General features: G+C 31.2%; 3 protein-coding genes across 4 annotated transcripts; 1 reads left to right on the top strand and 2 right to left on the bottom strand.

Moving 5' to 3' along the window:
- Positions 1-453: 453 nt before the first annotated feature.
- Positions 454-11824, top strand: EMB3142 (nuclear pore complex protein (DUF3414)). Of its 2 annotated transcripts, none has more exons than XM_078958140.1 (43): positions 454-734; positions 1092-1187; positions 1279-1353; positions 1442-1546; positions 1666-1776; positions 2274-2433; positions 2564-2649; positions 2729-2851; positions 2933-3145; positions 3246-3335; positions 3419-3580; positions 3686-3802; positions 3875-4183; positions 4259-4548; positions 5372-5491; positions 5579-5699; positions 5778-5975; positions 6082-6200; positions 6283-6433; positions 6545-6657; positions 6737-6818; positions 6902-6988; positions 7060-7137; positions 7228-7413; positions 7503-7595; positions 7677-7790; positions 7876-8046; positions 8271-8326; positions 8427-8499; positions 8578-8768; positions 8855-8981; positions 9057-9134; positions 9229-9393; positions 9516-9686; positions 9764-9904; positions 9981-10124; positions 10207-10314; positions 10428-10523; positions 10655-10792; positions 10885-10985; positions 11120-11239; positions 11339-11459; positions 11547-11824. In XM_078958140.1, exons 1-43 carry the CDS (start codon positions 594-596, stop codon positions 11637-11639), a joined length of 5634 nt encoding a protein of 1877 aa, XP_078814266.1. In that variant the 5' UTR covers positions 454-593; the 3' UTR covers positions 11640-11824. The 2 variants fall into 2 exon arrangements, with proteins under 2 accessions (XP_078814266.1, XP_078814265.1); XM_078958139.1 differs by having other exon boundaries at positions 10419-10523.
- A 3950-nt stretch (positions 11825-15774) lies between these two features.
- LOC144998353 (uncharacterized) lies at positions 15775-17578 on the bottom strand. Its single transcript, XM_078958138.1, has 8 exons — positions 17422-17578; positions 17094-17221; positions 16892-16979; positions 16731-16813; positions 16485-16523; positions 16268-16338; positions 16071-16185; positions 15775-15986 (listed from the first exon to the last, which is right to left on the bottom strand). Exons 1-8 carry the CDS (start codon positions 17465-17467, stop codon positions 15918-15920), a joined length of 639 nt encoding a protein of 212 aa, XP_078814264.1. The 5' UTR covers positions 17468-17578; the 3' UTR covers positions 15775-15917.
- A 121-nt stretch (positions 17579-17699) lies between these two features.
- Positions 17700-19953, bottom strand: LOC144998352 (peroxidase superfamily protein). The gene is made up of 4 exons (XM_078958136.1): positions 19726-19953; positions 19472-19651; positions 19087-19249; positions 17700-18242 (listed from the first exon to the last, which is right to left on the bottom strand). Exons 1-4 carry the CDS (start codon positions 19933-19935, stop codon positions 17821-17823), a joined length of 975 nt encoding a protein of 324 aa, XP_078814262.1. The 5' UTR covers positions 19936-19953; the 3' UTR covers positions 17700-17820.
- Between the last annotated feature and the right edge of the window lie 5498 nt (positions 19954-25451).

The following is a 25451-nucleotide window of genomic DNA, read 5'->3' as shown; positions in this document are numbered from 1 at the left end:
TGCATTATATTGTATAGTGATGCTACACAACATCCAACTTTAATCATAGTCTTTAGTAAGAAGTTGGATGCTTTTATGTTTTATTAGTAGTTAGTTTATTTGAGCTTGTTTTTATCGATTTCTAGTTTTTTATTTGTGTATAATGAATTGAAATAACATCTTGATGTCCCTATTTAATTTGCCTTCGTTTTTTCTTATGGTTAATTTGTTATTACTCCTTATATTTTATCGGGGAAAAATTATGCTACCCTTAACATAAATTTACAGTTCATCCCCTGAGCAATGAACACTCACATATTCTTGTGATGGAAAACTCTAATAAGGACCATATTTGTAAAAGGCCTCATTTATGGACCCGATAAAAAAAACAACTTAAACGCAAGGACCAAACTTGTAATTTAGTCTCTAAATGATATACATTCGTTTAAACAACACGCTACAATACCACACCACCGGGCACTGCCGCACTGGTGTCAAAACTCTAAACCCAAAACCCAATACCCAATACCCTCTAAAGATCTCAATCAAACTAGGGCAATTCCCGCCTTTCTACCTTCTTGAAGCTTTTCTCTACGACTGCGCCGGAATCGGCAATGGTGTCAGCTAAGCAACTCCTCTCTACCATCGAGTCCACGCTCTTGGGCACCACTGCCCCTTCGGCTTCGCAGAGGATTGAGCTCATCCACGCTCTTCGTTCTTCTCTGTCCTCTCTCCAGTCTCTCTTGTCAATTTCGGTACCAATTTCTGTTTGAACTTACTGTATACATATATTTGTTGTCGCATTTGTATTTTGATTGTAGCCTTGTGTCTTGCAATGGGGATATGCGTTAAGTTTACAACTTTAGAAAACTTGGTATGGATTTTAAGCATTTGCGAGACAAAAATCGCTAATTACAACGAGTTTATAGCAAGTACTATGGACAAAAATTACTTAAACAGTAGACTGATTTAGTTAACCATGTAGTTTACCGAGCTAAATCTTCGTGAATACTGTATGTTTATTGATTCATATCAAGTTAGACTTGTAACTTGTACGTTTTCTTTGTTTGCTCACTCACTGTTGTATAATCTGTATTTTAAAAATTGTGTAGCCTCCAAAGCCTTCTGACAGAGCACAAGTTCAATCCAAAGAAGTTAGGCTTCCTGATTCAGGATCAATTCCACTTGACGATCAAGATGTTCATATTGTTAGTTTACATACTTCCAACTATTGTTCTCTTTTAACTTTCTTGTAGAAAAGAAAATTGACTTTTTTTCATCTCACCACTTTTAATTTAGGCTATTAAGCTGAGTGATGATCTCCATCTCAATGAAATAGACTGTGTACAACTGCTTGTTTCTGCCAACCAAGAGGTAGACTTTCTCTTACCATCTATTCAGTCAATGTTGCTTGAGTTGGATTCTCATATCTGAATATTATAAATGCATCACTTTCATGTAGTGGGGATTACAAGGGCGAACACCATTGGACATTCTAAGACTTGCAGGGGGACTTTGGTATACAGAGAGAAGAGATTTAATAACAGCACTTTATACACTCTTACGGGTATCTTTTCATTTTCCATTTCATACCAAAATTACCCTTCTCACCTTGGAGTTGCCGAGTTGGACATTGTTCTTGCTATAGTATGAGTCATTATCTATGTGATTACTTTTGCATTGTAGGCAATTGTGCTTGATCAAGGACTTGAGGCGGATCTTCAAGCTGATATTTTGAAATATGTTGAAGATCTAATTAATGGTGGGCTTCGACAACGGCTAATTACTCTTATAAAGGTATTTCTTTCTACCCTTTTGTTATTATTATTATCATCATATGTTGCACTTTGCCTATAGGTGTTTTGCACACTGCTTTGAGGACTCTTTTTTCAATTTCATTATTGAAACACCATGAATTTCCTACACAAAGAGTAAATGATACTAAGAAGAAAAGCAGGCCAACTAAACATACATACAACACAAATTATGCAGTTTTTTGAGGTTGAAATATGGATGACACTTAAGATGTGTTAGATTCTTTATATTGACATTCTTTTGTACCTACCTCTACTTATCCATTCACTCTACAATCTATATATTCTTTACTTTGTTGCAAGAGTTTTATTAAACTAAAAGTACCCACAACCTAGAAAATAAAAGTATGATAATTGAAAAGGACCGTTTTATTATCGTATGGACTTTCAACATTTTAGAGTTTGATTCAGATTGATCAAAATTCATCAATGCAAATGACAATTATCTATGAATCACAATGTTTGTGTTTACACTTTTAGGAACTTAATCGAGAGGAGCCAGCTGGCGTTGGTGGGCCCACTTCAGAGCGATATATTCTTGACTCACGAGGTGCTCTTGTGGAAAGGAGAGCTGTTGTTTGTAGGGAAAGACTTATTCTTGGACACTGTCTTGTTTTATCCCTGTTGGTTGTACGTGCAAGTAAGCTATTTAACAATACTTTCTAGTTTCTACTCTTTTGATTCCTTCTTATCTTTTCTTATGCTTGAAATCTTTACTTGTTTCACCTAAAAGAACATGTTTTATAATTGTTTAAGTGCTTTCTTTTCAGGCCCAAAAGATGTAAAAGATATTTTTTCAAGTTTGAAAGATAGTGCAGGGGACATCGGTGGAAGTACTGACATTGTAAAGAACCAGGTATACTTTGTGTTTAAATTCCATTAACTTTATTTTTTACTTATCAACTCACTGACCTTTTATCTTTTTTCTTTTGTAGATCGCGTATAGCCTTCTTTTTTCTCTTATAATTTCTTTGATATCAGATGCTCTCAGTGCATCACCAGAGAGAATGTCTATCTTGTCACAAGATGCTTCATTTAAGCATGATTTCCATGAAACTGTAAGCACAAATGACAAACCCTATTTGTTCTTTTTACTCAATAACTTGGGTCTTTTTAAACACGTTGTGTTTCTTCAATAGGTTATGGCTATTGGTAATAATCAGATGATTGAGGGGTGTATGCACTGTGTTAGACTTGCATGGGCTGTGCACTTGATGATTATACTTGATGTAACTGATGCAAGAGAGACAAATAATGATGTGAGAAACATTACTTCTTGTTTGGAGCTTGTTTTCTCAAACAATGTTTTCCAGTTTTTGCTCAACTCAGTGCTTCGAACACCAGCTTATCAGGTTTGTTTCTGTGTTAAATGTTAAGTTTCATGACTTCTATTTGTTTAATTATTTATTTATGAATGTGGGTTGATATGAATTGTGATTATATGTTTTACAGAATGATGATGAGGATATGATCTACATGTATAACGCATACTTGCACAAGCTGATAACATCCTTTCTATCTCACCCACTTGCTAGAGACAAGGTTAGTTATGTCTTTTTGCTTTTGTTTTGTATCAACCATGTATTTACAATTCTGCCCTTTGAAATGATAAACACAATTGCTAGGTGAAAGAAACAAAGGAGAAGGCTATGACTGCTCTTAGTCCATACAAAATATCTAGTTCATATGATTATGTTCTTGATGGCAACATGCCACCTCAGCAAGTTTCCGAATCTGCCCCTCAAACTTTTGTTTCTCTCCTGGAGTTTGTTAGTGAAATCTATGAGGTCAATACACTTTCTCATTTGTTTTTTCATTTAAAATTTCACATGAATAGATTCATACATCATCTGTATTGAATTATTGATACCACTTTTTAATGTTTAACACAGAAAGAACCTGAACTTTTATCTGGGAATGATGTTTTATGGACATTTGTAACGTTTGCTGGAGAGGATCACACTAATTTCCAGACACTTGTGGCATTCTTGAAAATGCTTAGTACACTGGTGGGTATATTTGTAATTTAGTATCTTTTAACATTGTATAGTCAGATATATATTTGACTTGTCAGCTTTCAGGCTTCAAGCGAAGAGGGTGCTTCAAAAGTTTATGAATTACTACAAGGAAGAACATTTCGCTCCATTTCATGGGCCACTTTATTTGATTGTTTATCAATTTATGAAGAGAAATTCAAACAATCACTTCAAAATTCAGGGCTGATATTACCAGAGTTTCAAGAAGGAGATGCAAAAGCACTTGTTGCTTATCTATGTGTTCTTCGCAAGGTTATGGAAAATGGAAACCCTATTGAAAGAAAGACATGGTTTCCTGATATTGAGCCATTATTTAAACTTCTAAGTTACGAAAATGTCCCTCCTTATCTCAAGGTTGGTTTCCTGCTATAATGGCTTCTGGAATTTGATCTTTCACCATTTTTAACATGTTTTTTTATTGAATTGTAGGGTGCTTTGCGTGATTCGATATCAACTTTTATTCATATTTCACCAAATTTGAAAGATACTGTTTGGGGGTTTCTTGAGCAATATGATTTACCTGTAGTTGTTGCACCTCAAATTGCACATGGTGGTAGTAGTAGTAGTACACAGATAATGACTTCTCAGGTTTATGATATGAGATTTGAGCTGAATGAAGTGGAAGCAAGAAGTGAGCATTATCCATCAACAATCTCATTCCTTAATCTGTTAAATGCTCTCATTGCTGAAGAAAGGGATGCAACTGATAGGGGACGTAGGTAATGATTTAAATTCTAGAGTAAATTATAAAAATGGCCCCTGAGTTTAGCTGGTATTTTCAATTTTGGTCTAAAAAGTTCTCTTTTGCAAAATTTGGCTTTATTTGTGGTTTTTGTAACGTTTTGGTCCATGTTTCGAGTAAAATAATTATATTACCCTTTTCAGATTCATTCTTTAAATATCTGTTATCTTAATTTAAATTTAAGTAATTACTAGATTGAGGGTAGTATAGTCATTTTACTTGGAACAAGGACCAAAACAACGATAAACGTTACAAAAACCTCAAATAAGAACCAAAGTTACAAGAGAGTAAATTACTGAAACCATCCCTATGGTTTGGTCAAAATTGCACGTTTGATCCCTAACTTTTTTTTTGCACTCGGATCGTCCTTGTGGTTTGATTTTGTTACTGAAATTGTCCCTATGGTTTGGTCAAAATTGCATGTTTGGTCCCTAACTTTATGTAAGGGACGAAAAAGCAACAAAATCAAACCACAGGGATGATCTGAGTGCAAAAAAAAAAGTTAGGGATCAAACGTGCAATTTTGACCAAACCGTAGGGGACAATTTCAGTAATTTACTCAACTTTTTTTTGGTACCAAAGTTGCAAAAATTCAGGGACGAAAAAATCATTATTAGATAAAGGGTGGTTTACTCATTCTACTTAAAACAGGGATCACATTCGTTGGGATTTTTCAAAATAAGAACAATAAACCTCACAAAAAACTCAAAACATGGACCAAAATTACAAAAATCAGCTAAAATCTATGACATTTTCCTGTTTATTTCTCATTTTCACTGAACTTAAGTAATGTTTGGCAGATTTATAGGCATCTTCCGGTTTATATATGATCATGTGTTTGGGCCATTTCCACAAAGGGCATATGCAGATCCTTCTGAGAAATGGCAATTAGTTGTTGCATGTCTCCAACATTTTCAGATGTAAGTTGATGTTTTTAGTTGAATTCAAGTTTTTTCTACAGATAAAATTTTGCTGATGTTTCACATATTTTCTTTATATAAATGCAGGATATTGAGTATGTATGACATAAAAGATGAAGATATTGACATTGTGGCTACTCAATCTCAGCTTGTAGCACCACAATCAACTCCACTCCAGATGCAACTTCCTGTCATAGAATTACTCAAGGTAAACTAATTTATATAATCCTTGTTACCCTTTAAATTAAATTATATTACATTTCAACACTTGTTTAATGGTTTTCAGGACTTTATGAGTGGAAAAACCGTATTTCGAAATATTATGGGCATTCTTTTACCTGGAGTGGATTCCATAATTGCTGATCGAACCAATCAGACTTATGGTTTGCTTCTAGAAAAATCAATTCTTCTATCTCTTGAAATCATAATCCTTGTTTTGGAAAAAGATTCATCAGTTTCTGACTTTTGGAGACCCCTTTACCAGGTTTTTATGCATATTTTAAAAAAAATTCACTCGTTATTATAATATTATCATTTTTTCTTATTGTTTTACTTATAGTTATATGTAATTGTTGGTTGTTCATGTGTAGCCTTTTGATGTTATACTTTCTCAAGATCATAATCAGATTGTAGCTTTATTGGAATACATCAGATATGATTTTCACCCACAAATTCAACAACGCTCCATAAAAATAATGAGCATCTTAAGGTACCCTTTTCACTTTTGACATCTTTTAATTTTGATTTTCTTTTTTATTGTTGATTTATTTGGCATGTTTTTTTGCATGCAGTTCTCGCATGGTTGGGCTTGTACCTTTACTACTGAAATCAAACTCTTCTAGTCTTCTGGTTGAAGATTATGCTGCTTGTTTGGAGCTAAGATCTGAAGGGTGTCAGATCATAGAAAACACATCTGATGATCCTGGTGTCCTTATTTTGCAAGTAAGTATATATATATATATATATATATATATATATATATATATATATTTTGTTTATTTTATTCTGTTGAAATTTATGTATATAATATATGTTTCTTTCTTCACATTGCAGCTTTTAATTGATAACATTAGTCGCCCAGCTCCTAACATAACACATTTCCTTCTGAGATTTGATCTTGATTCACCTGTAGAGAGGACAGTGTTGCAACCAAAGTTTAACTACAGGTACCCTTTTAGTTGGTTTCAGGTTTAGTTTCTTTTAATTTGTCTTTATGTTATTGAATTTACTTTTGTTATATATCAGTTGTTTGAAGGTTATTCTTGATATTCTGGAAATGCTACCAAAGCCTGATGTCAATGCAATGCTTCATGAATTCGGATTCCAGGTTTGTATTCTCAACTAATTTTAGATTTCTTAGTTTCTGTTATTTTTGTGTTTTTTAAGGACAAGTTTTATGTTTTCCTACAGCTGCTTTATGAATTATGTTCGGATCCTCTTACATGTGGGCCCACCATTGATCTGCTTAGTACCAAAAAGTATCAATTTTTTGTCAAGGTACAAAATTCTTGTACTATATTTCCATTGATAGTACCAAAATGTCTGATTTACCCCTGGTATCACAACAGCATCTGGATAACATTGGTATCGCACCACTACCAAAAAGAAACAACACTCAGCCACTTCGAATTAGCTCTCTTCATCAGGTAACGTTTGGCATTTTATCATTAAATCAAAACATTTATTTTGACTTAATGTCTTCACTTGAATATAACTTTTTTTTTTCTTTGATTTAGAGAGCTTGGCTTTTGAAGCTTTTAGCCCTGGAATTACATGTTGGAAATGTGACTACTTCCAATCATCGAGAAGTGTGTCAAAACATTGTTGCTCATCTATTTGGAGAAAGTGAATATGATATTGACAATAATATTCTTCATATTACTCTTGAAGATCCTGCAAACAGAGCCATTGGTAGGAGCAAGGTATGTTTTTTTTTTTCCTTGATGTTATATATTTTCATTATAATAATAATGTTTCTACTTTGTAATAATAATAATTATTTATTATGCAGGTGTTAGAGTTGCTTGAAATAATCCAGTTTAGGTCTCCAGATACAACAATGAAGCATTCTGAGTTTCTTTCCCACACAAAATTTGGACCAGTGGTACAATCCAACTTTGACTTTCAATTCCCAAAACATATTTTTATTATAACAAAATCATGATTTTTTTTTTTTTTTTTGTAGGCTGATGATATACTTGGGAATCCATCAACTTATGAAAAGGGAGGAGTGTATTACTACTCTGAACGAGGGGATCGATTGATTGACCTAAATGCATTTCGTGACACCCTTTGGCAGGTATATAAGTTTGCATCATTAAATATTCTTGGACCATATTACCCTTCTTACGCGAATTGACTTTGTGGCTTATTTTCTTCTTCAGAAGTGCAATTTTGAGAATCCACAGCTGAGTACCTTTGGGAGTGAAGCTGAGCTTGAAGAAGTAAGAAATACTGTTCAGCAGCTTCTGAGATGGGCATGGAAACACAACAAGAACCTTGAAGAACAAGCTGCTCAACTCCATATGTTAACTGGTTGGGCGCAAATTGTTGAGGTAAATTCAAGAAATAGCAATCTACTTTCATTTCTTTCTATTACATCATTATACTTCCAAATTTCTTCTTAAAAAATTGACTTGTATATATTTGACATTGCTATAATTGGAAGAAATAAAAGATGCTATAATAAACAAAGCAATGAAAGTTAGTTTAGTTGCTTTTTCTTGCATTTAACCCTAATCTAAATCAATTCTGTCTGTATGTGTGTTATCTTTATCAGATTTCAGCTTCTAGAAGGTTATCCTCCATGGAAAATCGATCAGAAATATTATTTCAGTGCGTTTTTTCTCTCTCTCTCTCTCTCTCTCTCTCTCTCTCTTCCCCTGAAATATTTTTGTAATATCTTTTTGTTAACATTTTTTGTCTTTGGCAACAGGTTGCTTGATGCATCTTTAAATGCTTCTAGCTCTCCAGATTGTTCGTTAAAGATGGCAGGAATGTTAACTCAGGTAACATAAATTAGTATTTTTTTTTTAATTTGCTGTTGAGTTGTTAAATGATTTTTTTTTTTAAAAAAAAAAATGAAGGTTTCAATTACATGCATGGCTAAACTACGGGATGAGAGGTTTATTAACCCAAGTGTGTTGAACTCGGATACTGTGACATGTCTTGATGTTATTATGACAAGGCGAATGTCAAATGGTGCATGTCACTCTATCCTCTATAAGATTATGATGGCAATTCTCAAACATGACACATCAGAAGCATTAAGGAGAAGGTAACTATGCTTATAATTGCAAATTCACAATTATCTTTTTTTTTTTTTGGTATATAATGCCTCTTGTTAATATGATCAAAATTTAGGCAATACACTTTGCTTTTAAGCTACTTCCAATATTGTCAGCACATACTGGATCCAGATGTTCCTACTACTGTTCTTCAATCTTTGTTAGTGGAAGAACAAGAAAGTGGTGATTTGGATCTTGAAAAGGTGACAACTTTCTAAATCAATGATTACTTCAGATTCTAATTCCTTTGAAATAATAACTTTTACTTTTGCGTTCAGATTGACCAGGATCAGGCTGAGCTGGCACGTGCAAACTTATCTATCCTAAGAAAAGAAGCTCAATCAATTCTAGATTTGGTATATATTCCATGATGTTGTATATTGTTATTATCATATCCACTTTACTTTATTAGTATTATTACAATAACAGTAATTATTATTATTTTTAAAGGCTATAAAAGATGCAACTCAAGGCAGTGAGTCTGGAAAGATAATGGCTTTCTTTGTTCTTGATGCATTGATATGCATTGATCATGAAAAGTTTTTCTTAAGTCAACTTCAAAGCAGAGGCTTTTTGAGGTCTTCTCTCATGAGTATCAGCAGTGTTTCGTATCAGGTTTCTATTCTATCTCCCTCAGTTATATATATATATATATATATATATATATATATATATTCTTTTCATTAATTTAATAAAATCTTTTAATTTTTAAATTTTTTTTTTTTATCATTATAAAGGATAGCACACATTCCATAGATCCATTACAACGACTGTGTGCTCTTGAGGCACACCTTGCTTTACTATTAAGAATCAGCTACAAATATGGTAAAGCTGGAGCTCAAATTCTTTTCACCATGGGTGCATTTGAGCATATTGCATCATGCTTGCTACACAACATGCAGATCAAGGTCAGTTTTGTAATTTTCTTAATTCTTATTATATAAGTTAAATCCAAACTAAAAAAGTAAAAAAAAAAATCCCACAGGGGAACAGCATAAGACGTTTTGACACTAGTTTTGGGAAAGATTCCTTTGCTGATGTTCATAGACAAAGAATGGTTGTTTCTCCATTACTGAGATTGGTTTTCTCTTTGACCTCATTGGTTGAAACATCTGACTTTTTCGAGGTAAGTTTCTTTTTCTTTTTTATTTTTTTATAACATTCTTGATATCTGGTATTTGATTATTTAAATGGTTTTATAGGTGAAGAATAAAATTGTTCGTGAAGCAGTGGATTTTGTGAAAGGTCATCAGTTACTTTTTGATCAAGTTCTTCGCCAAGATGTTTCTGATGCTGATGAATTGGCAATGGAACAAATGAATCTTGTTGTTGGCATACTCAGCAAGGTTTTCAATTTTTGCACTTTTCCTTTACTATTATTATTAACTCTTCATGGATCCTCAACATTTTGTCTTTTTTACCCTTTAGGTTTGGCCATATGAGGAAGGTGGAGAGTATGGATTTGTTCAAGGCCTTTTTGGATTGATGCACACTCTTTTTTCACGTGACTCATCGTTTCTTTCTTCACCTCAATCAGTAAGTTCTAATTTTATAATCAACCATTATTAAATCATCAATTAAATTTAAACTTTCACTAGAAATATATATATTTTTTAAATATCTGTCTTCCCTTCATGAAGGATTTGCAGAAACAGAAGAAATCAGAATTGAGTGTGTTGCGTCTTTGCTTTAGCCTGAGCTCTTATCTCTATTTCCTTGTCACAAAGAAATCTTTGAGACTTCAGGTTTGTTTGTATATAATATATATATATATATATATATATATATATATATATATATATATATATATATATATATTTTTTTCACCAATTTTTTTTAATCATGTGCATCTCTTAAACTACAATGGTGTAACCAGGTTTCCAACAATTCGACCAATTATAATGCGCCAGCTGGACAGCAGCAACCGACATTAAGCCTACTTGGTTTTCTTCTTAACACGGTGACCACTGCCCTTGAAAATGCTGCAGAGGAAAAATCTATATTACTTAACAAGGTAACTAACTAACTATTCTTATTCTTAATGATAGATTTATATTTTATTGCCACGTCAGCAAACAGCTGGATTTGATTCGTTTTGTGGCTCAGATTCAAGATATAAATGAATTAGCACGACAAGAAGTGGATGAAATTATTAACATGTGTGCTCTTGAAGGTCAAGTTGCATCCTCAGACAACATTCAGAAAAGGTACTTTGAAATATTATAGCATTCTACTTTTCATTTTCTTTTTCCTTATTAAGGCATTATATTTATATAAACAAATAAATGAAAGTAGGTTGCTATTTCTTGCATTTAACACTTTATTTTACATGGTTTTGCAGGAGATATGTTGCAATGGTGGAAATGTGCAGGGTAGCAGGAAACAGGGATCGGCTTATAACTTTGGTGCTTCTGCTTGCAGAAAACTTGCTCAACATTTTCCTCATCCATTTTCAAAACAGGTATTTAATATTTATTCTTTCATATTCATGAATTAGTGAAAATACATTGTGTTTAATATTTAGTTGATTTGACACTTTTTTTTTTTTTTTTCTTTGTAGCTCTCTATCTGATTCCAGTGAAGCTTTTAAGGCACTTACGTATGGAGATGTTGGAGAAGACCTAAATTCATTTTGTTCAAAACTGGTTCCAATTTTAGAAAGACTTGAAGTGCTAAGAGAGGTATTTATTTTTAGTATTATTATTATTGTTACATGGGATATTAGTTTTATAATAATGCTAATAAATAAATGGGTGTTGTTGGTGAAGGATAAGGTGGGTCATAACCTGAAGGTGTTCCAGAGATTAGTTACTTCTCTCAAGGAATTGACGATTCAAAGATTAGATTCTGAGAGGGGGTGATTTTCCTTTTATGCCCTTGGGATGGTGCTGGAATTATTGTATTTGTATGGCATATTAGGATGTGTATTAAGAAGCTGTATGTGATTGATTGTGTGGTGAAAAATGGTGTCAGTTTTGTCAAGTTAGGTGGATATAAGTTTAGGTTCTTGAAAAGTAATATATAATAGCACCAATGCATTTTTCAATTTCTAAGGTTGCAAAGCTAAAGAATGATATTCAACACTCTAACCACAATTCCATATGATACATCCGACATTTGATTAAAACAACAATTACGTAGTATTTTTGAAAACTCCAATCTAGACAATCTATTTTCAAAGTTAGCCATCATAACAAACATCTTCCCATTCCTTCATCAATTCAGTGCTCTATAACACAATTCCATCAAAGTATCGTCAAATCTTAATCAACCAAATACAAGGTGAAGTGTTGTAAAATCGAGAGTGTAGCTCCATTTGAGCTTCAACATAATGACAATGAACGTACAATTTTTTTTACCAAGGGATTAATCTTTCATCATGTGTGTGTCCGAATTAGTTGTGAGATCTATGTATTATATGAGTTAAGTTATTTTTTTTAAAATATAAATGTTTAAATATTTGAGAATTTTGAATTTATAAGAAAATAAGAAAAATAATGAAAATGTTTTTTATCTTTTAAATTTGGGATAATGATTTAAAATGGTAATATATTTTTCGATTTGTACATATTTGGTCATTGAGTTTTTTTCGTCTATATTTACCCATTCAACTTGTTAAATTGTATACGTCTAGTTCTTATGACCGATTATTCTAGGTTAGCCGGGAAAAATGACTTATTAGGATAATATATTTTTCATTTTGTACACATTTAATCCTTAATATTTTTGTACATATTTAAAACTTTTTTTTTTTTCTCTCAAAATAAGTCTCTTTTTGTTTTTGTACTATCTAGTAGTTATGAATGATTTATTTAGGGTTTTTCTCACGACATCTTACGTGAGACAATCATTGATGAGGTGTTTAGGGCTGTTGATGCTTATGTCAATCGCGACCCCGACTGCTTGGTTGCATAAGTTTTGTGGCTCGACTTAGGTTTTGTGTTCCAAACATCGTAACTTCTTCATATGATATCTGATTTTAACGATCTTTATATTCACGTGTTCATTTTTTGAGTCTAATATAACTTTCGTTACGATTACTCCCGTTAAAATATAATATATTTTATTTATAAAAAAACATCCATTCATGCATTCATAAAAAACGTATGGATATAAAGATTGTAAGTAAAAAATATATTACTTTTTAATGAGAGTAATCTAAACGAAAGTTGTAGTAGACTAAAATACGATCACATGGATATAAAGATCGTTAAAATCTGACATAGTTAGAAAAAGTTATGACATTCAAAACACATGAACTAAGCAACCAAGTTGTCGAGATCGCGATAGACATAAGCATCAAAAGCCCAAAACATCTCATTAATGATTGTTCCACGTAAGATGTTGTGAGAAAACCTAAATAAATCATTCATAAATACTGAATGAGTACAAAAACAAAAATAAATTATTTTGCACAAAAAAGGACTAAATGTGTACAAAGTGAGAAATACATTACCATATTAAGTCATTTTAACGGGCTAACCTAGAATAGCAGCTCATAAGGACTAAATGTGTATAAATCGAAAAATTGACAAAACAAACTCAATGACCAAATATGTACAAATCGAAAAATATATTACCCTTTTAAGTTATTATCCCTTTAAATTTAAACAAATAATTTAAATAAATAAACAAAAAAACTAATGAGGTTTAATTTTGAGAATATTGAAATTAAAATGCAAGTCCATTAATGAAATTGATATTCATTTATTACTACATTTATTGTAATTATTATCTTAAAGTATTATAAGGAATTTATTAAAATAGAAAAACCCATAAAACAACATGTGGAAAAGAAATTAATTCAAAATAATTACAAAATGACATTTAACAAATTGAATGAAAATGTGACATGTGGTAAAAAAAACCCTTCATTTATTAGCAAGGTTGTAGAACTCGCTACTCGGTATGTGCTCGGCCGACTGGGGAGTAGCGAGTACTCGGGAGTACTTGGATTCGGTAATTCATTTAGAAATATTTTTTGGAAAATTATATATGTCAAAATTATAAGTTAAAATCATAATTTGATTGAAATATATAACCAAAATTAGATACATGTGAATACATAAAAACTGAAATACACATAACTGTCTCACTCCGTGGATAATTCCTAAAAATTTAAGATATGTATGTAGTAATAATCACATGTTTGTGTTAAATAAAAAATCATTAAGTGCATTATACATATTAATCTTGAAATTCTTGATTTTTTTTCTCTTTTTATGACAATTTTGACCCTTTGACCGAGTTTGACCGAGTTGGCCGAGTTTGACCGAGTAGGCCCGAGTAAGATCGAGTTTGTCCGATTTTTGACCGAGTTTGACTGATTTTTGACCGATTTTGACTAAATCTCAGTTTTTTTGGCCGAGTTGACATTACTCGCCTCGGTGGGGGGTCGATTCCGAGTAATCGGCCGAGTAGGCCGAGTTTTGCAATACTGTTTATTAGAATATATATATATATATATATATATATATATATATATATATATATATATATATATATATATATATATATATATATATATAGAGAGAGAGAGAGAGAGAGAGAGAGAGAGAGTTAGGTTCATATATAAACACTATATATTATGTGATTGTATAACCAATTTTTGACCAATCATTTAAAAAAGGTATGATACTAATTAACATATAAATCAATAAATGCATTTTCCGTTATAATTTTATAATTATTGTAACTCATTTCATTTAACTTTGCTCCTCTAATTTTGGTATGTAGTTTAAATTGAATTCTTTTATATACGTATCAACAAAGTTGGTGACTAAAACTCAGATATAGTGCCGAATCGAATGTTCATTCTTTCAGAATTCATACAAAGAATATATTAGTTTATTGCATATTCTTTAAGATTGTGTTACACATTGTAACATATGTTTTTTTTGTAAAAATAATATTTTGTTATTCTTCAAAAATTTTTAGTTGCTCTATAGTTTTGATGAATATGTGTAAAAAGAATATTGCATATAATTTAAAAAAATATATGTTATAAAGTATTAATGGATCGTTCTAAAAGAATGAAATTTTTTTCCCACATATCTTACTAGTTTTACGACAGTAGGTCAAAAATATTTATTAGTCAATGCATTTTTAAAGAATGAAATAAGTTTCAAGTAAATTCTTGATTTTTAAAGAATACAACCGTTCAATTCTTTAATTTTGTACTTTCTGAACATTGTATAAAAACATTTTGTAAATATTTTTTTAAAACTAATAGTGAAATCGTGTAATTATTATAGTAAGAAATATGTTATGAAACTAAGTAATTTTTAAAGAATGAAATCTATTTCGTTTTATGTGATTATCGTATAAAAAAACATTGCAAAATTTTCAAACGTGATTTTCTGTGATTTGGTTTTGAAAATAATAATATGGATTTTGTTAATATATTTGACTTACTTTCCTAAAATATAGTTACTTCTCTTTTATCTCATTTAATAAAATGTCATAATTACTCTTTAATAACCTTAGAATTAATTGAATGTAATTATATAGTAATTGCTATCCTACATTAATACAATGCACCCAAAAACCATAGTCATTATTTTTTTTAATCCAATGATCATAATTTGATCACACATTCACACAATATTTTGAGTTCACATTTAATCCTAACCCTATATATATATATATATATATATATATATATATATATATATATATATATATATATATATATATATATATATATATATATATATATATATATAGTGTTAAGTTAAATAATCAATAGAAATAAAACATTTCCTAACTCTCCATAATGTTAAACGTTTTTGTTTCCTAAAATTATGAAATACACAATGTCATATTGTCATCCAAATAAAAAAAAATAGCATCATACTTTGATTTTTTCCTGTAAAAACATTGTGTTTTGAAAAAATCTACCAAATTATGGCAATGTCATATTGTCACACAAATAAAAAGCAATATTTGCTGTTATACTTAGATATAATTTTGAAAGTACAATGTCCTAATAAGAAATAACTGAAAATACAATACTATAAATGCACAGACTTTTTCAAAGTACAATTACTTAATAAGGAAAAAAATTGATAGTACAATACTATAATAAAAAGAAATGAAAACATGATGGTATTAGTAAACAAATAAATCTAAGTATGTTACTAATTTGGGCCACTAGTCTTTGAAGGGCCCGCTCGTTCCACCATAACATCGTATAACTGTTTCCCATTCTAATTATCACACAAAAAAAAACATATTAAAAATAAATGTTTATTATAAAATCACAAATATATTCATATAATTTAAATACTCACAAAAATCACTGGGAAAAAGTGGATTTGTCCTTCAGGCTTTGTTTGTGTTTCTTTGAAGTAAACCAAAATCGGGAAATTTGGCCACCAAAGCTCCCAGTTTACAAATGATGAGTATCTGTTATCGATGTTAGTTTATTTTACTCATTTGTTTATTTCTACTTTAAATTAAAAAAAAAAAGGAGTAGAAAAACACTCACTTCCAACGGTTTTTGCCACCAACAAAGACATTTTCACCCGATTCATCCAGCTCTTCTCCCACTTTCACTTCCTTCAATCGTAAGTAAAATACAAGACATATATTAGTTAAAAGCAATTAAAGATTTACTTAAAATTAAAATTTAGTTTTCCATAAATGGAAATCAAAAATTTCATTTTATGTGTTGATAATATAATAAAGAGGGTTAAGGCACAAACCAGAGCTTCATCATCGAAGACAAACTTCACTCTAGTCGTCTGTTAAAAAAAAAAAAGAGATAGTAAAAAAATCAGCTTTCCTAATTACTCGGTTTAATATTAGGGCGAAATACAGAAAAAAATACAAAGTATTTCAATTTAACCAAAGAAAAATATAATAGTTTAATAACTACTGAAAATAATTAAATAATTACAACGAAAAACGGCAAAAGTATTTTTTTAATTTGCGATTCTTGATATGATCACCTGAAAGAGTAGAAGTAAGCCAAGTAGACCAACAGGAGCAGCTGCTAATAGATTATCTCCATACACTAAACCCCCAGCAAAACCTGTATTGATTTGGGGTTTAGGGTTTTAATCACATGAACAAATTTGGCATACGAAAAGATTATGGAACCAGTACAAACCAAGAAGAACAATCGGTATTCTATAATCTGGATCTGGGATAACAGTCTCTCTCTTGATTGTCTTCACCTTCTTCTTCCCAAGTGAAAACTATAAAAAAAACACAAAAGATAGTTTTTTTTTACATATTTAGCTCCTCAACAACAAAAACCCTCACGATTACATAATCTCGAATCACAAAACTGGAAGGAGAAGTAGAATTACCAACGAAGTGATCTTAGAGATGCTTTTATGGTTGGTATATGCATCAGTTCTCGTAAATTCCACAATAGCTATCGATTTGCCACAAAATGAGCTCTGAAATTGCCTTACATTGCTGCGAAATTCTCTGCCTGAATGAAGAATCAATCACTTAACCGACATTACTCACAGAACTTTGCTTTATTTACACAATTCGGGTCATCAGATTAGGGTTTAGTAGGACCCGATTTCAATGTTTCTCGATTTCCTAAGTTCACAATCTGATTCTTGAAGCTTATAACGTAACCATTTAAAAGAACCCAGAAAGATTTTGAAGCTTAAAGATACTTACTTGGATTGGAAACTAATTTGGGCGCCAACAAGAGGGCGCTCTCCATTTCTTTTTCTTGAATTTATGAGTTTTTCTGTCGAAAGTGCAAAAACAGAGGATTGTTTAACGAGGAAATATGTGGATGATGGGTTGAGCTTTCATGGGTATTGTTTCGACACGTCAATTGACATTAATAGCCTTTCAACTATGTGCTTCCATGATAGCCAATAAAATGACTTTCTGAGGGTATTTTTGGCAAACAATAAATTTCCTATTCGGTTTTATGTTTTTACTCGCAATAACTAAACTGATAACTTTTACAATCCAATACCGTTTAAAAAGGGTTATCCACAAACATTTCGACTTTCACATACACAATAACACTATTCAATACATATAAAATTACCATATTGCACTTGCTTAATTAAACTTGGAACAAATCTTTCTAATCTCTCCTTGTGTACCCGTTTTTACTTCAATGCTACTCATCTTAACCATGGATTTCTTGAACTCAAAATCAAATCTAAGTCCCAACAACCCTCGTAAGGTTCCCGCGTACTTTTGTACAATGTCACGTGTCGTGGGATCGCCCCACAACCTTTGATCGGACTCTAAAACACCATTCCCATCACGCACGTTCTTGAAATAGTTCACGTCAAACTTCAACTGGCTGTCCTTGTCCAATGCCACTCGCTCCGTGCCATCACTGCTCCTTGGACACTGCTTTTGAAAATCGGTTAGAGTCGATTGGCTCAAAGTCGGATCCGAGTTCCCGGTTGTCGTGAAGTTGTATAAACGATATCTAAAGAATCTACAATCCGTTTGGCCAATCGTATGTGCACCTACATAACAAAATACTATCTTAAACATATTCGCAGAATAATTATTCTTTCAACAACCCAAGAGTTGGTCCCACACTATCCTACTATGTAAGTTAGATACACATCCCCATTGGTGAATAGCTCACGATCGCTCACCCAAAAAAATTAAAAAAAATAAATAAAAAGAAAAGAAAGGGTGTGAACGGATTGCCCACACAACCTAGCTCACCATAGTTCACCATCTCTCTCTCTTATTTCATTTATTTTATAAAAATATTAATTTTAAAATTAAATAAAATATATTAAAATACATAAAAAAGAATTCTCTACACAATGAGACTAATGTTGATATATTTTTTGAATGTTTTTTAAAAATAAAATAATGGATTGGGTTGGGTTGCTAATATGGATAGAAGTTTATGCTTAGTTAGTTTGTGTATGTGGAAGATAAAGAATATAGTTTTTTAATAGATATTTTGGTTGGGTTGGATTAGAAATAAGGATAGTCTAAGAGCCTAATAGCTAGAAGTAGGTCAATCCACATTGGAATTGGAGCACCCACAAAGTACAATGTTGTTGCTGGCTCAAACCTTCACATGTTTCTGCAAAGATACCACTTTTGAATAGGAGCACACTTTCATAATAGGAGTGACATAGAAAATTTAAGTAGTGACACAATAGTAGAAAAAAAAAAATTCGAAATTTTTTAGCTACGTACGGAAAAATCAGGCGTTGCTGCTGCCACTACGAGCACCATAACAAAACCTCCCCTGCTTTTGAATCAAGTGCGCTACTCTATGTGGCTATTGTCTTGACTATCATAAACACAACTTTTAGAGTAGCAAAGTAATATTTCTTGACATACCGGCTAATGTCACCAAATCACGATCATCAAGGCCTTTAGCCGCAAATTTTTGCCTTTGGGCGTCAATAGAATCTAACGGTGATGGTAAGTTTGATGCTTTAGACGCCAATGAGACTCTACCATCACGTCTCCCTGTTGGTACTGCCCAGTTTGGACCACTACTCTACAAACACGTGACATAAAGCATGCTAGGTGTGAGTTAGAGTTAAGATGTTGTATTGTGTTTGGTGTGCAATATACTGACACTTAAACCGATGTGAGTGAGTAAGAATTTGGAATTTTTTCTCTGACAAAAAGTTGTTAGAAATTAATCCAGTTCAGTTCAGTTCGGTTCAGTTTTGTCCATTGTGTCACGTGTACAAATGTAGCCTAGCTAAGTGATTACCAAATCAACTGAATCACGAGCAGCCAAGGCCAAAATATCCGCACAAGACACGACACCAGGGCACAAAGATTCTAATTGTGACTTAGCATCATCAATGACTTCAAATCCTCTTAATCCAAGATTAGGCACTGCATTAATCTCAGCAGAACCACCCTTAATCAAGATTGACCCATCACAACCCTAACAAGGAAAACCCATTAATAAAGTTAAAAAATTTATCGATTACGAAAATACCATTTTAAGTAATTTAGTACCTCAACAAAGCAATCATGAAAATGGAGCCTGAGAAGTGCAGCAGCAACAGTAGGATCATTCTTGAAGTGTGTTTCAACAGTAGACCTCACAGTAGCTTCAGCTTTGGGACACGTAGAAGAGTAAAACCCTGATTGCAATTGAGATTTAGCAACTGGGATTAAGATTAAACTCAAAGTAACGATGATTAGCAAAGTAATCTTAATCTCCATTTCTGCATATATGATCGTTGTATCCTATGGGTTTATATATAGTAGTAGCTGAGACCATTTTAATGGTAGTAAAAGCATAGATTCTTTTGTTTAATATTAGTGGAGCTCGACTCATCACACCATTAAATCAAGAAAAAGGAGAAAATGAAGAATTTAGTAACCAGATATATTTGCATTTACGCGGTTTTATCTTCTTGGAGTGAATGTTGTATCTTTTTTTTTTAATTGTCAATGAGTTCACATTAGCTTTTTGAGAGTTTTAGTGAATTCATCGATCAGCTTGCATGATCATCTATATTATTGATTATTATATATGGTATGCAGGGATTATGTTCCACGCGAAGAATGGGTAATTTCCAACTATCTGTTTGGTTTATTAAAGTATTATGCTTATATTAGCATAGACATAATTTAGATACATAGACATAATTTAGATACATTTTGTAGTAGTGGTTTGAATATGGAACGTGCGTTAAAAGTATTATGCTTATATTAGCATAGACATAATTTAGATATATATAGGTTTAGGTTCATTTGAGACCATTCTAATTTTGTGAGACCGTGAGATCAAATCTAAAAATAATTTTAAAATGCAAAATAAATGGAAAAATCCAAAAATTCTTTTTTTAAATATTATTTTCGGAACTTGAATTAACTAAAAAAAATTTAAAAAAAAAAAATTCTATTTTTTTTGAAAAATACGTGAAATATTCTAAATAGAATATTACACTGTGCATATTCTAAAAATAATTTTAAAATGCAAAATAAATGGAAAAATCAAAAAATTCTTTTTTTAAATATTATTTTCGGAACATGAATTAACTAAAAAAAATAAAAAAAATAAAAAAAAATAAAAAAATGCGTCTCACGGTCTCACAAAATATAGGTGGTCTCAAATGAACCTAACCCTATATATATATATATATATATATATATATATATATATATATATATATATATATATATATTGTTTTTCATAAGGACCCTAAACAATGTTTTTTATTCGTTTTATGATTATGCATTTGCTTAATTGTTTATATTAAATTGTATTTTTTAAATATTTTTAAAGATTGGGTGTCTAACATAAAAATTGTCTTTATTCCTTTTATGATTATGCATTTACTCAATTGTTCTTACTAAATTGTTTTCAAATAACCTTTTGCAGGCAAGAGACACCGATAGGAACATGTGCGAGCCAGCCACATCCGGTTGAAAATGATGCAACACCTCCAAGTCAAGATGATGTTGTGTGAATATGATGTTTTATTTTAAAAGAGTTATTGATGTAACAATTATTACAATGCTATAAAATGTTCACGTGAACAATATTATGAAACAAAATATAAAAATTAAACATTTACAAATAAGGGTGAAAAGAGACACTTACATAGTCACACACACATATGCACTGCATGCATGCTGTGTAAATGTGTTTGTTACTATGTGTGGTTATGTGTATATTTGACCTTTGATTAATCTGACCTCTAACCCCAAGACTTATTGTATAATTATAATATCATACTTTCAATAGCATTCATTATAGCATTGTACTTTCATTTTTTTCCAAAGTACAATGCTCTTACATGAAAAGTAAAAGAACGATGCTATGAATTTTATACTTTGACCTTATATTAAAAATAATTAAATTCGTAACTTTTAAAAAACCAATAACATAATTTCTATTTTCATATTTTCATATTTTGTGATATTGGTCTGAGTAAATTTGGAAATAGATATTAAATATCTTCTTATTTTTGTTCTACAAATCCTCCTACCTAATTAAATGATGATATGTATCATATTAATATATTTAAATATCATTAAATGAGAATTAAATATTACATATATCACTATTTAATTAGGTAGGAAAATTTGTAGGAACAAAAAATAGGAGAAGATTTAATTTTTCATTTGGAAAATCATAAATTGAATACCTCTAAAATAACAAAGTGACTTGCTATACGAAATGCAAATATTTCTGCACCCTCTAATCTAGCACTATTAAGACATACATATTCTCCTGGCATAAACTATAAACTCCAACATCAACTCATTCAATTATGGGGTGAGAGCTGGTTACATAACAAGAAAGTTTATATTTTTTGGATCCAATATACAGTAATTATGTGTAACAAAAGGATAATCACGACTTTTACAATTTCTAGTGGTATGTACTAAAATCGATAATAACAGTAATAAATATTACATTTTTGTAATATTTTATGTTTATGAACCCAAAATATTAGTGTAACAAAGAAACACCTATATACACTTTATGTTTACCAATGTTAATGATTTTTTTTTTTCTGTGATAGATTTGTCCAAATTATGTTTTACGATTTTACCCTTACTTATTACATCTTGATGATGTTCTGGTGACCTCAGTGCACTTCATTCATCGGATGGTTTTTGAACATTTCAACCTCCTAATGCAAGCAATATATGTATTCTTTCTTCAAACTTTCTTTGAAACAATTTAGGGACTTGAATTCATCAACTTAAGAATATCTTCTTTACATATACATTAACAATTAGTTATCTTTTCATGTGATTATTTTTTGTATTAGATGGAAATATATGATATAGTTCTGAATCTATCGAAGTGGAAAGCACTTTATTTTTAATTTAGTGTCAGTGCTATATGTTGTTTGTTTGTTGCTGATACAAGTTTTAACTTTTTCAAATAGATTCAGAGTTTTTTTTTTAACTACTAGCATCTGGGAATACTCAATCAACTTTTTTTATCCATATATTCTGATGTGCATGTTATTATTGCTGAGGAAAAAGTGAAAAATTAAAAACTATTAAACATCATACATGTTCTAAAAATGACACTTTTTATAAGTTTGGTAGTAACGATTGATTTACCCTGATTAGATGGTGTATTCTGACAATAACAAATCCTTAGATCCTTTTGTGGTAAGCAGATATATCAGTTAAATTAGTGTTATATTTAATTCTTTTCATGTCTTATTATTATTATTTGTAATCAAGGTATGTAGGATTAAAACTCAAAACCCCAAAATTTTCAATCTAGGGTTTTGTTTTGTTTGATGTAAATAATCACGAATGAATCAATTGAGTATTTTTATGATTGTCAGTAAGGTACTTGTGTTGATTCATCTAAATTCTTCATGGGTTTTGTTTAATCAAATTATGATTTTTTTTTTTTTTTTTTTTTTTTTTCTGTCCAGTTCGAATTACATGGAGACAGAATTCAGAAGCCAATTTTAAGGCATCATTTGTTCGCACCAGTGTGATAACAAAATAAAATCACAATTTCTGATGATCTTATTCAAGAATAATGAGGCCTTTTATAGGCATTACAAGCTGAAAATAAACAACAGAAAACAACTGGAAATACTGAAAAACAAACGGAATTGCAACGTTCCCTAATTTTGCGTTCAACACAAAGAAGAAGGGTGAGACACCAAGTAATCCGGGTTACTAAGTCTTCGACTCTTGGCATGGGTCTTATTTCTAGCAGACTCAACTAAACTTGGGCTAACCCAAACACGAGGATTGACCCAATAGGGTTGAGGCAAAGTAATACACGGATCTTGCATGTTGTATCTGTTTCTTGTGTTTTCTTTACACTGTTAAATCTGCTTTTGAGGTAAATTGATTTATCTACTTCAACTTATTTTCATGGTAAATTAGTTTATCTCCTTATAAACTTGTTGAATTAATATGGGATTGTGATAGTTGCACCCCTTTCATTAGTGTTGCAATAAAAGAAAATAAGGTAAATGATACAAAAAACACTATTTTTACACAGAAATTCGATTTTGACACCGTGTTATTTTTTGTGTCAATTTTGATACTGTGTTTTCCAATTTGTTACAATTCTGACCACTTGACCGGTTAACCAGGTTACATGCTGACGTGTCAAAATTGAATTTTTTTTCTCACAAAAAACACTAAGTTTTCATTTTTTTCGATTTTGACACTAAGTTTAATTTTTTCTTTCAACTTTGACACTATGTATTTTTGTTCCAAATCGAACATCATTTTTTCCAATTTTGTTCAATGTTGACAAGTTTCTATTTGAAATCGTATAAATATTCTTTAATACATTTAAACCGTATAAATATGTTTTTTTTTTCATTTAAAAACCATAGTTTTGTATAAATACATTTTTTTACACTCAAACCATATTTTTATATATAAGTATGTATTAGTTATATAAAAATTGTATTTTATATTAAATATGCAACTTTAAAATGTGTTTGGAGGTTTGGAGGCGTGTAGTCGATCAAAACTCAAATATCAAGTTTGCAACCCATCAAATTTTTACAGCTTATTAGAAGTTTATGGTTAGTTTGATTCTCATGATATAACTAATGTTTTGAATGTAAGAAAAAAAAATCTTGTATTTAAATAAAAATGTGGTTTTTAAACGAAAAAAAATATGTTTATACGGTTTAAAATGTAATAAAAAAATATATTTATACGGTTTCAAATGAAAAATAGACAAAATTGAAAAAATTGATAAATTGTAACACAGTGTCAAAATTGACATAAAAAATTGATAAAATGTAACCTGGTTAACCGGTCAAGTGGTCAAAATTGTAACAAATTGGAAAACACAGTGTCAAAATTGACATAAAAAAAACATGGTGTCAAAATCGAATTTCTGTGTAAAAAAAGTCTTTTTTGAAGTGGGCTTGTCTTTTGTTTTGGTCTATTAAATAATTGGGCTTCAGCACAACTTGTTTGTTAATTAGTTGGTTTTTGTAACGCCCGCAGATCCGGGCTAGTTAATTTAGAGGCAATAGGGGTCAAAAATGACTTTTCAACAAAAGATTATTTAGAATGAATATTCTTAACCAAGTTTTAGAATATGTCACAAGGTTTCCGTACGTATAAAGAACGCCGAAATCAGAGTTATAACGAAGAAGTTATGGCCCGCCGAAGTTTTACGGCAAAACCAGCACGGCACCGGAAGACGTAAATAGTGAATTTACGATAGAAGACTTTTTAGCCTTAGCAATCTAAACAAAAGTCGTAGAATATGTTAAACTAAGAGCGTCGATGAAAAGAACGCCCAAATCTGACTTCGTATGAGGAAGTTATGATTTTTCTAAGATTCGGCTTAGCAGTGTACAGCCCGAAACTTGAATTTTAGTTCGAGCGGTTTTTGGCTTACGTGAAATAAATGAGAGTTGAAGATCTCATTAATAGGAACTCAACGGTAAAAAGACAGACGAAAACGGAGTCCGTATGAAGGAGTTACGAATTCTTCACGGTCATTTAACAATCTAAACGCCTCGTACTGTTAAATTTAAGATCGGTCGAGAATTAGCCGACGGAGTCAAAATGAAAGTTGTAGATATTATTTTTACCTACGCGTGGATATAAAGAACGTCAAAAACGGAGGTCGTATGTGAAAGTTACGGATTTTAGAAGTCGGAAGTATGTTGTGCGAAAATGGGTGATGTGGCACAATCTTGGCCATTGCTTTCTCCCCAAGTCTTGCCACTAGATGGTGACATGTGGCACCAAGTTCAGCCATT

Source organism: Lactuca saligna, chromosome 5 (assembly GCF_052625555.1).
Source record: "Lactuca saligna cultivar CGN05327 chromosome 5, ASM5262555v1, whole genome shotgun sequence".
Lineage (NCBI taxonomy): Eukaryota > Viridiplantae > Streptophyta > Magnoliopsida > Asterales > Asteraceae > Lactuca > Lactuca saligna.
The sequence above is the reverse complement of the archived record's forward strand: the minus strand, read 5'-3'. Positions and strand labels throughout refer to the sequence as shown.

Bases quoted from the DNA above. Each gene is read 5' to 3' on its own strand.
- EMB3142 (XM_078958139.1), top strand. From the start codon at position 594: ATGGTGTCAGCTAAGCAACTCCTCTCTACCATCGAGTCCACGCTCTTG. The intron at 4,184-4,258 runs GTTGGTTTCCTG...ATTGAATTGTAG, and splicing joins ATGTCCCTCCTTATCTCAAG to GGTGCTTTGCGTGATTCGAT. The intron at 8,982-9,056 runs GTGACAACTTTC...TTTTGCGTTCAG, and splicing joins GTGATTTGGATCTTGAAAAG to ATTGACCAGGATCAGGCTGA.
- LOC144998352 (XM_078958136.1), bottom strand. From the start codon at position 19,935: ATGGAGATTAAGATTACTTTGCTAATCATCGTTACTTTGAGTTTAATC. The intron at 19,250-19,471 runs GTAATCACTTAG...ACGTGTTTGTAG, and splicing joins CTCGTGATTCAGTTGATTTG to AGTAGTGGTCCAAACTGGGC. The intron at 18,243-19,086 runs GTATGTCAAGAA...TTTGTTATGTAG, and splicing joins TGATTTGGTGACATTAGCCG to GTGCACATACGATTGGCCAA.
- LOC144998353 (XM_078958138.1), bottom strand. From the start codon at position 17,467: ATGGAGAGCGCCCTCTTGTTGGCGCCCAAATTAGTTTCCAATCCAA. The intron at 16,814-16,891 runs GTTTGTACTGGT...AAATCAATACAG, and splicing joins AATACCGATTGTTCTTCTTG to GTTTTGCTGGGGGTTTAGTG. The intron at 16,186-16,267 runs GTGAGTGTTTTT...CATCGATAACAG, and splicing joins GGTGGCAAAAACCGTTGGAA to ATACTCATCATTTGTAAACT.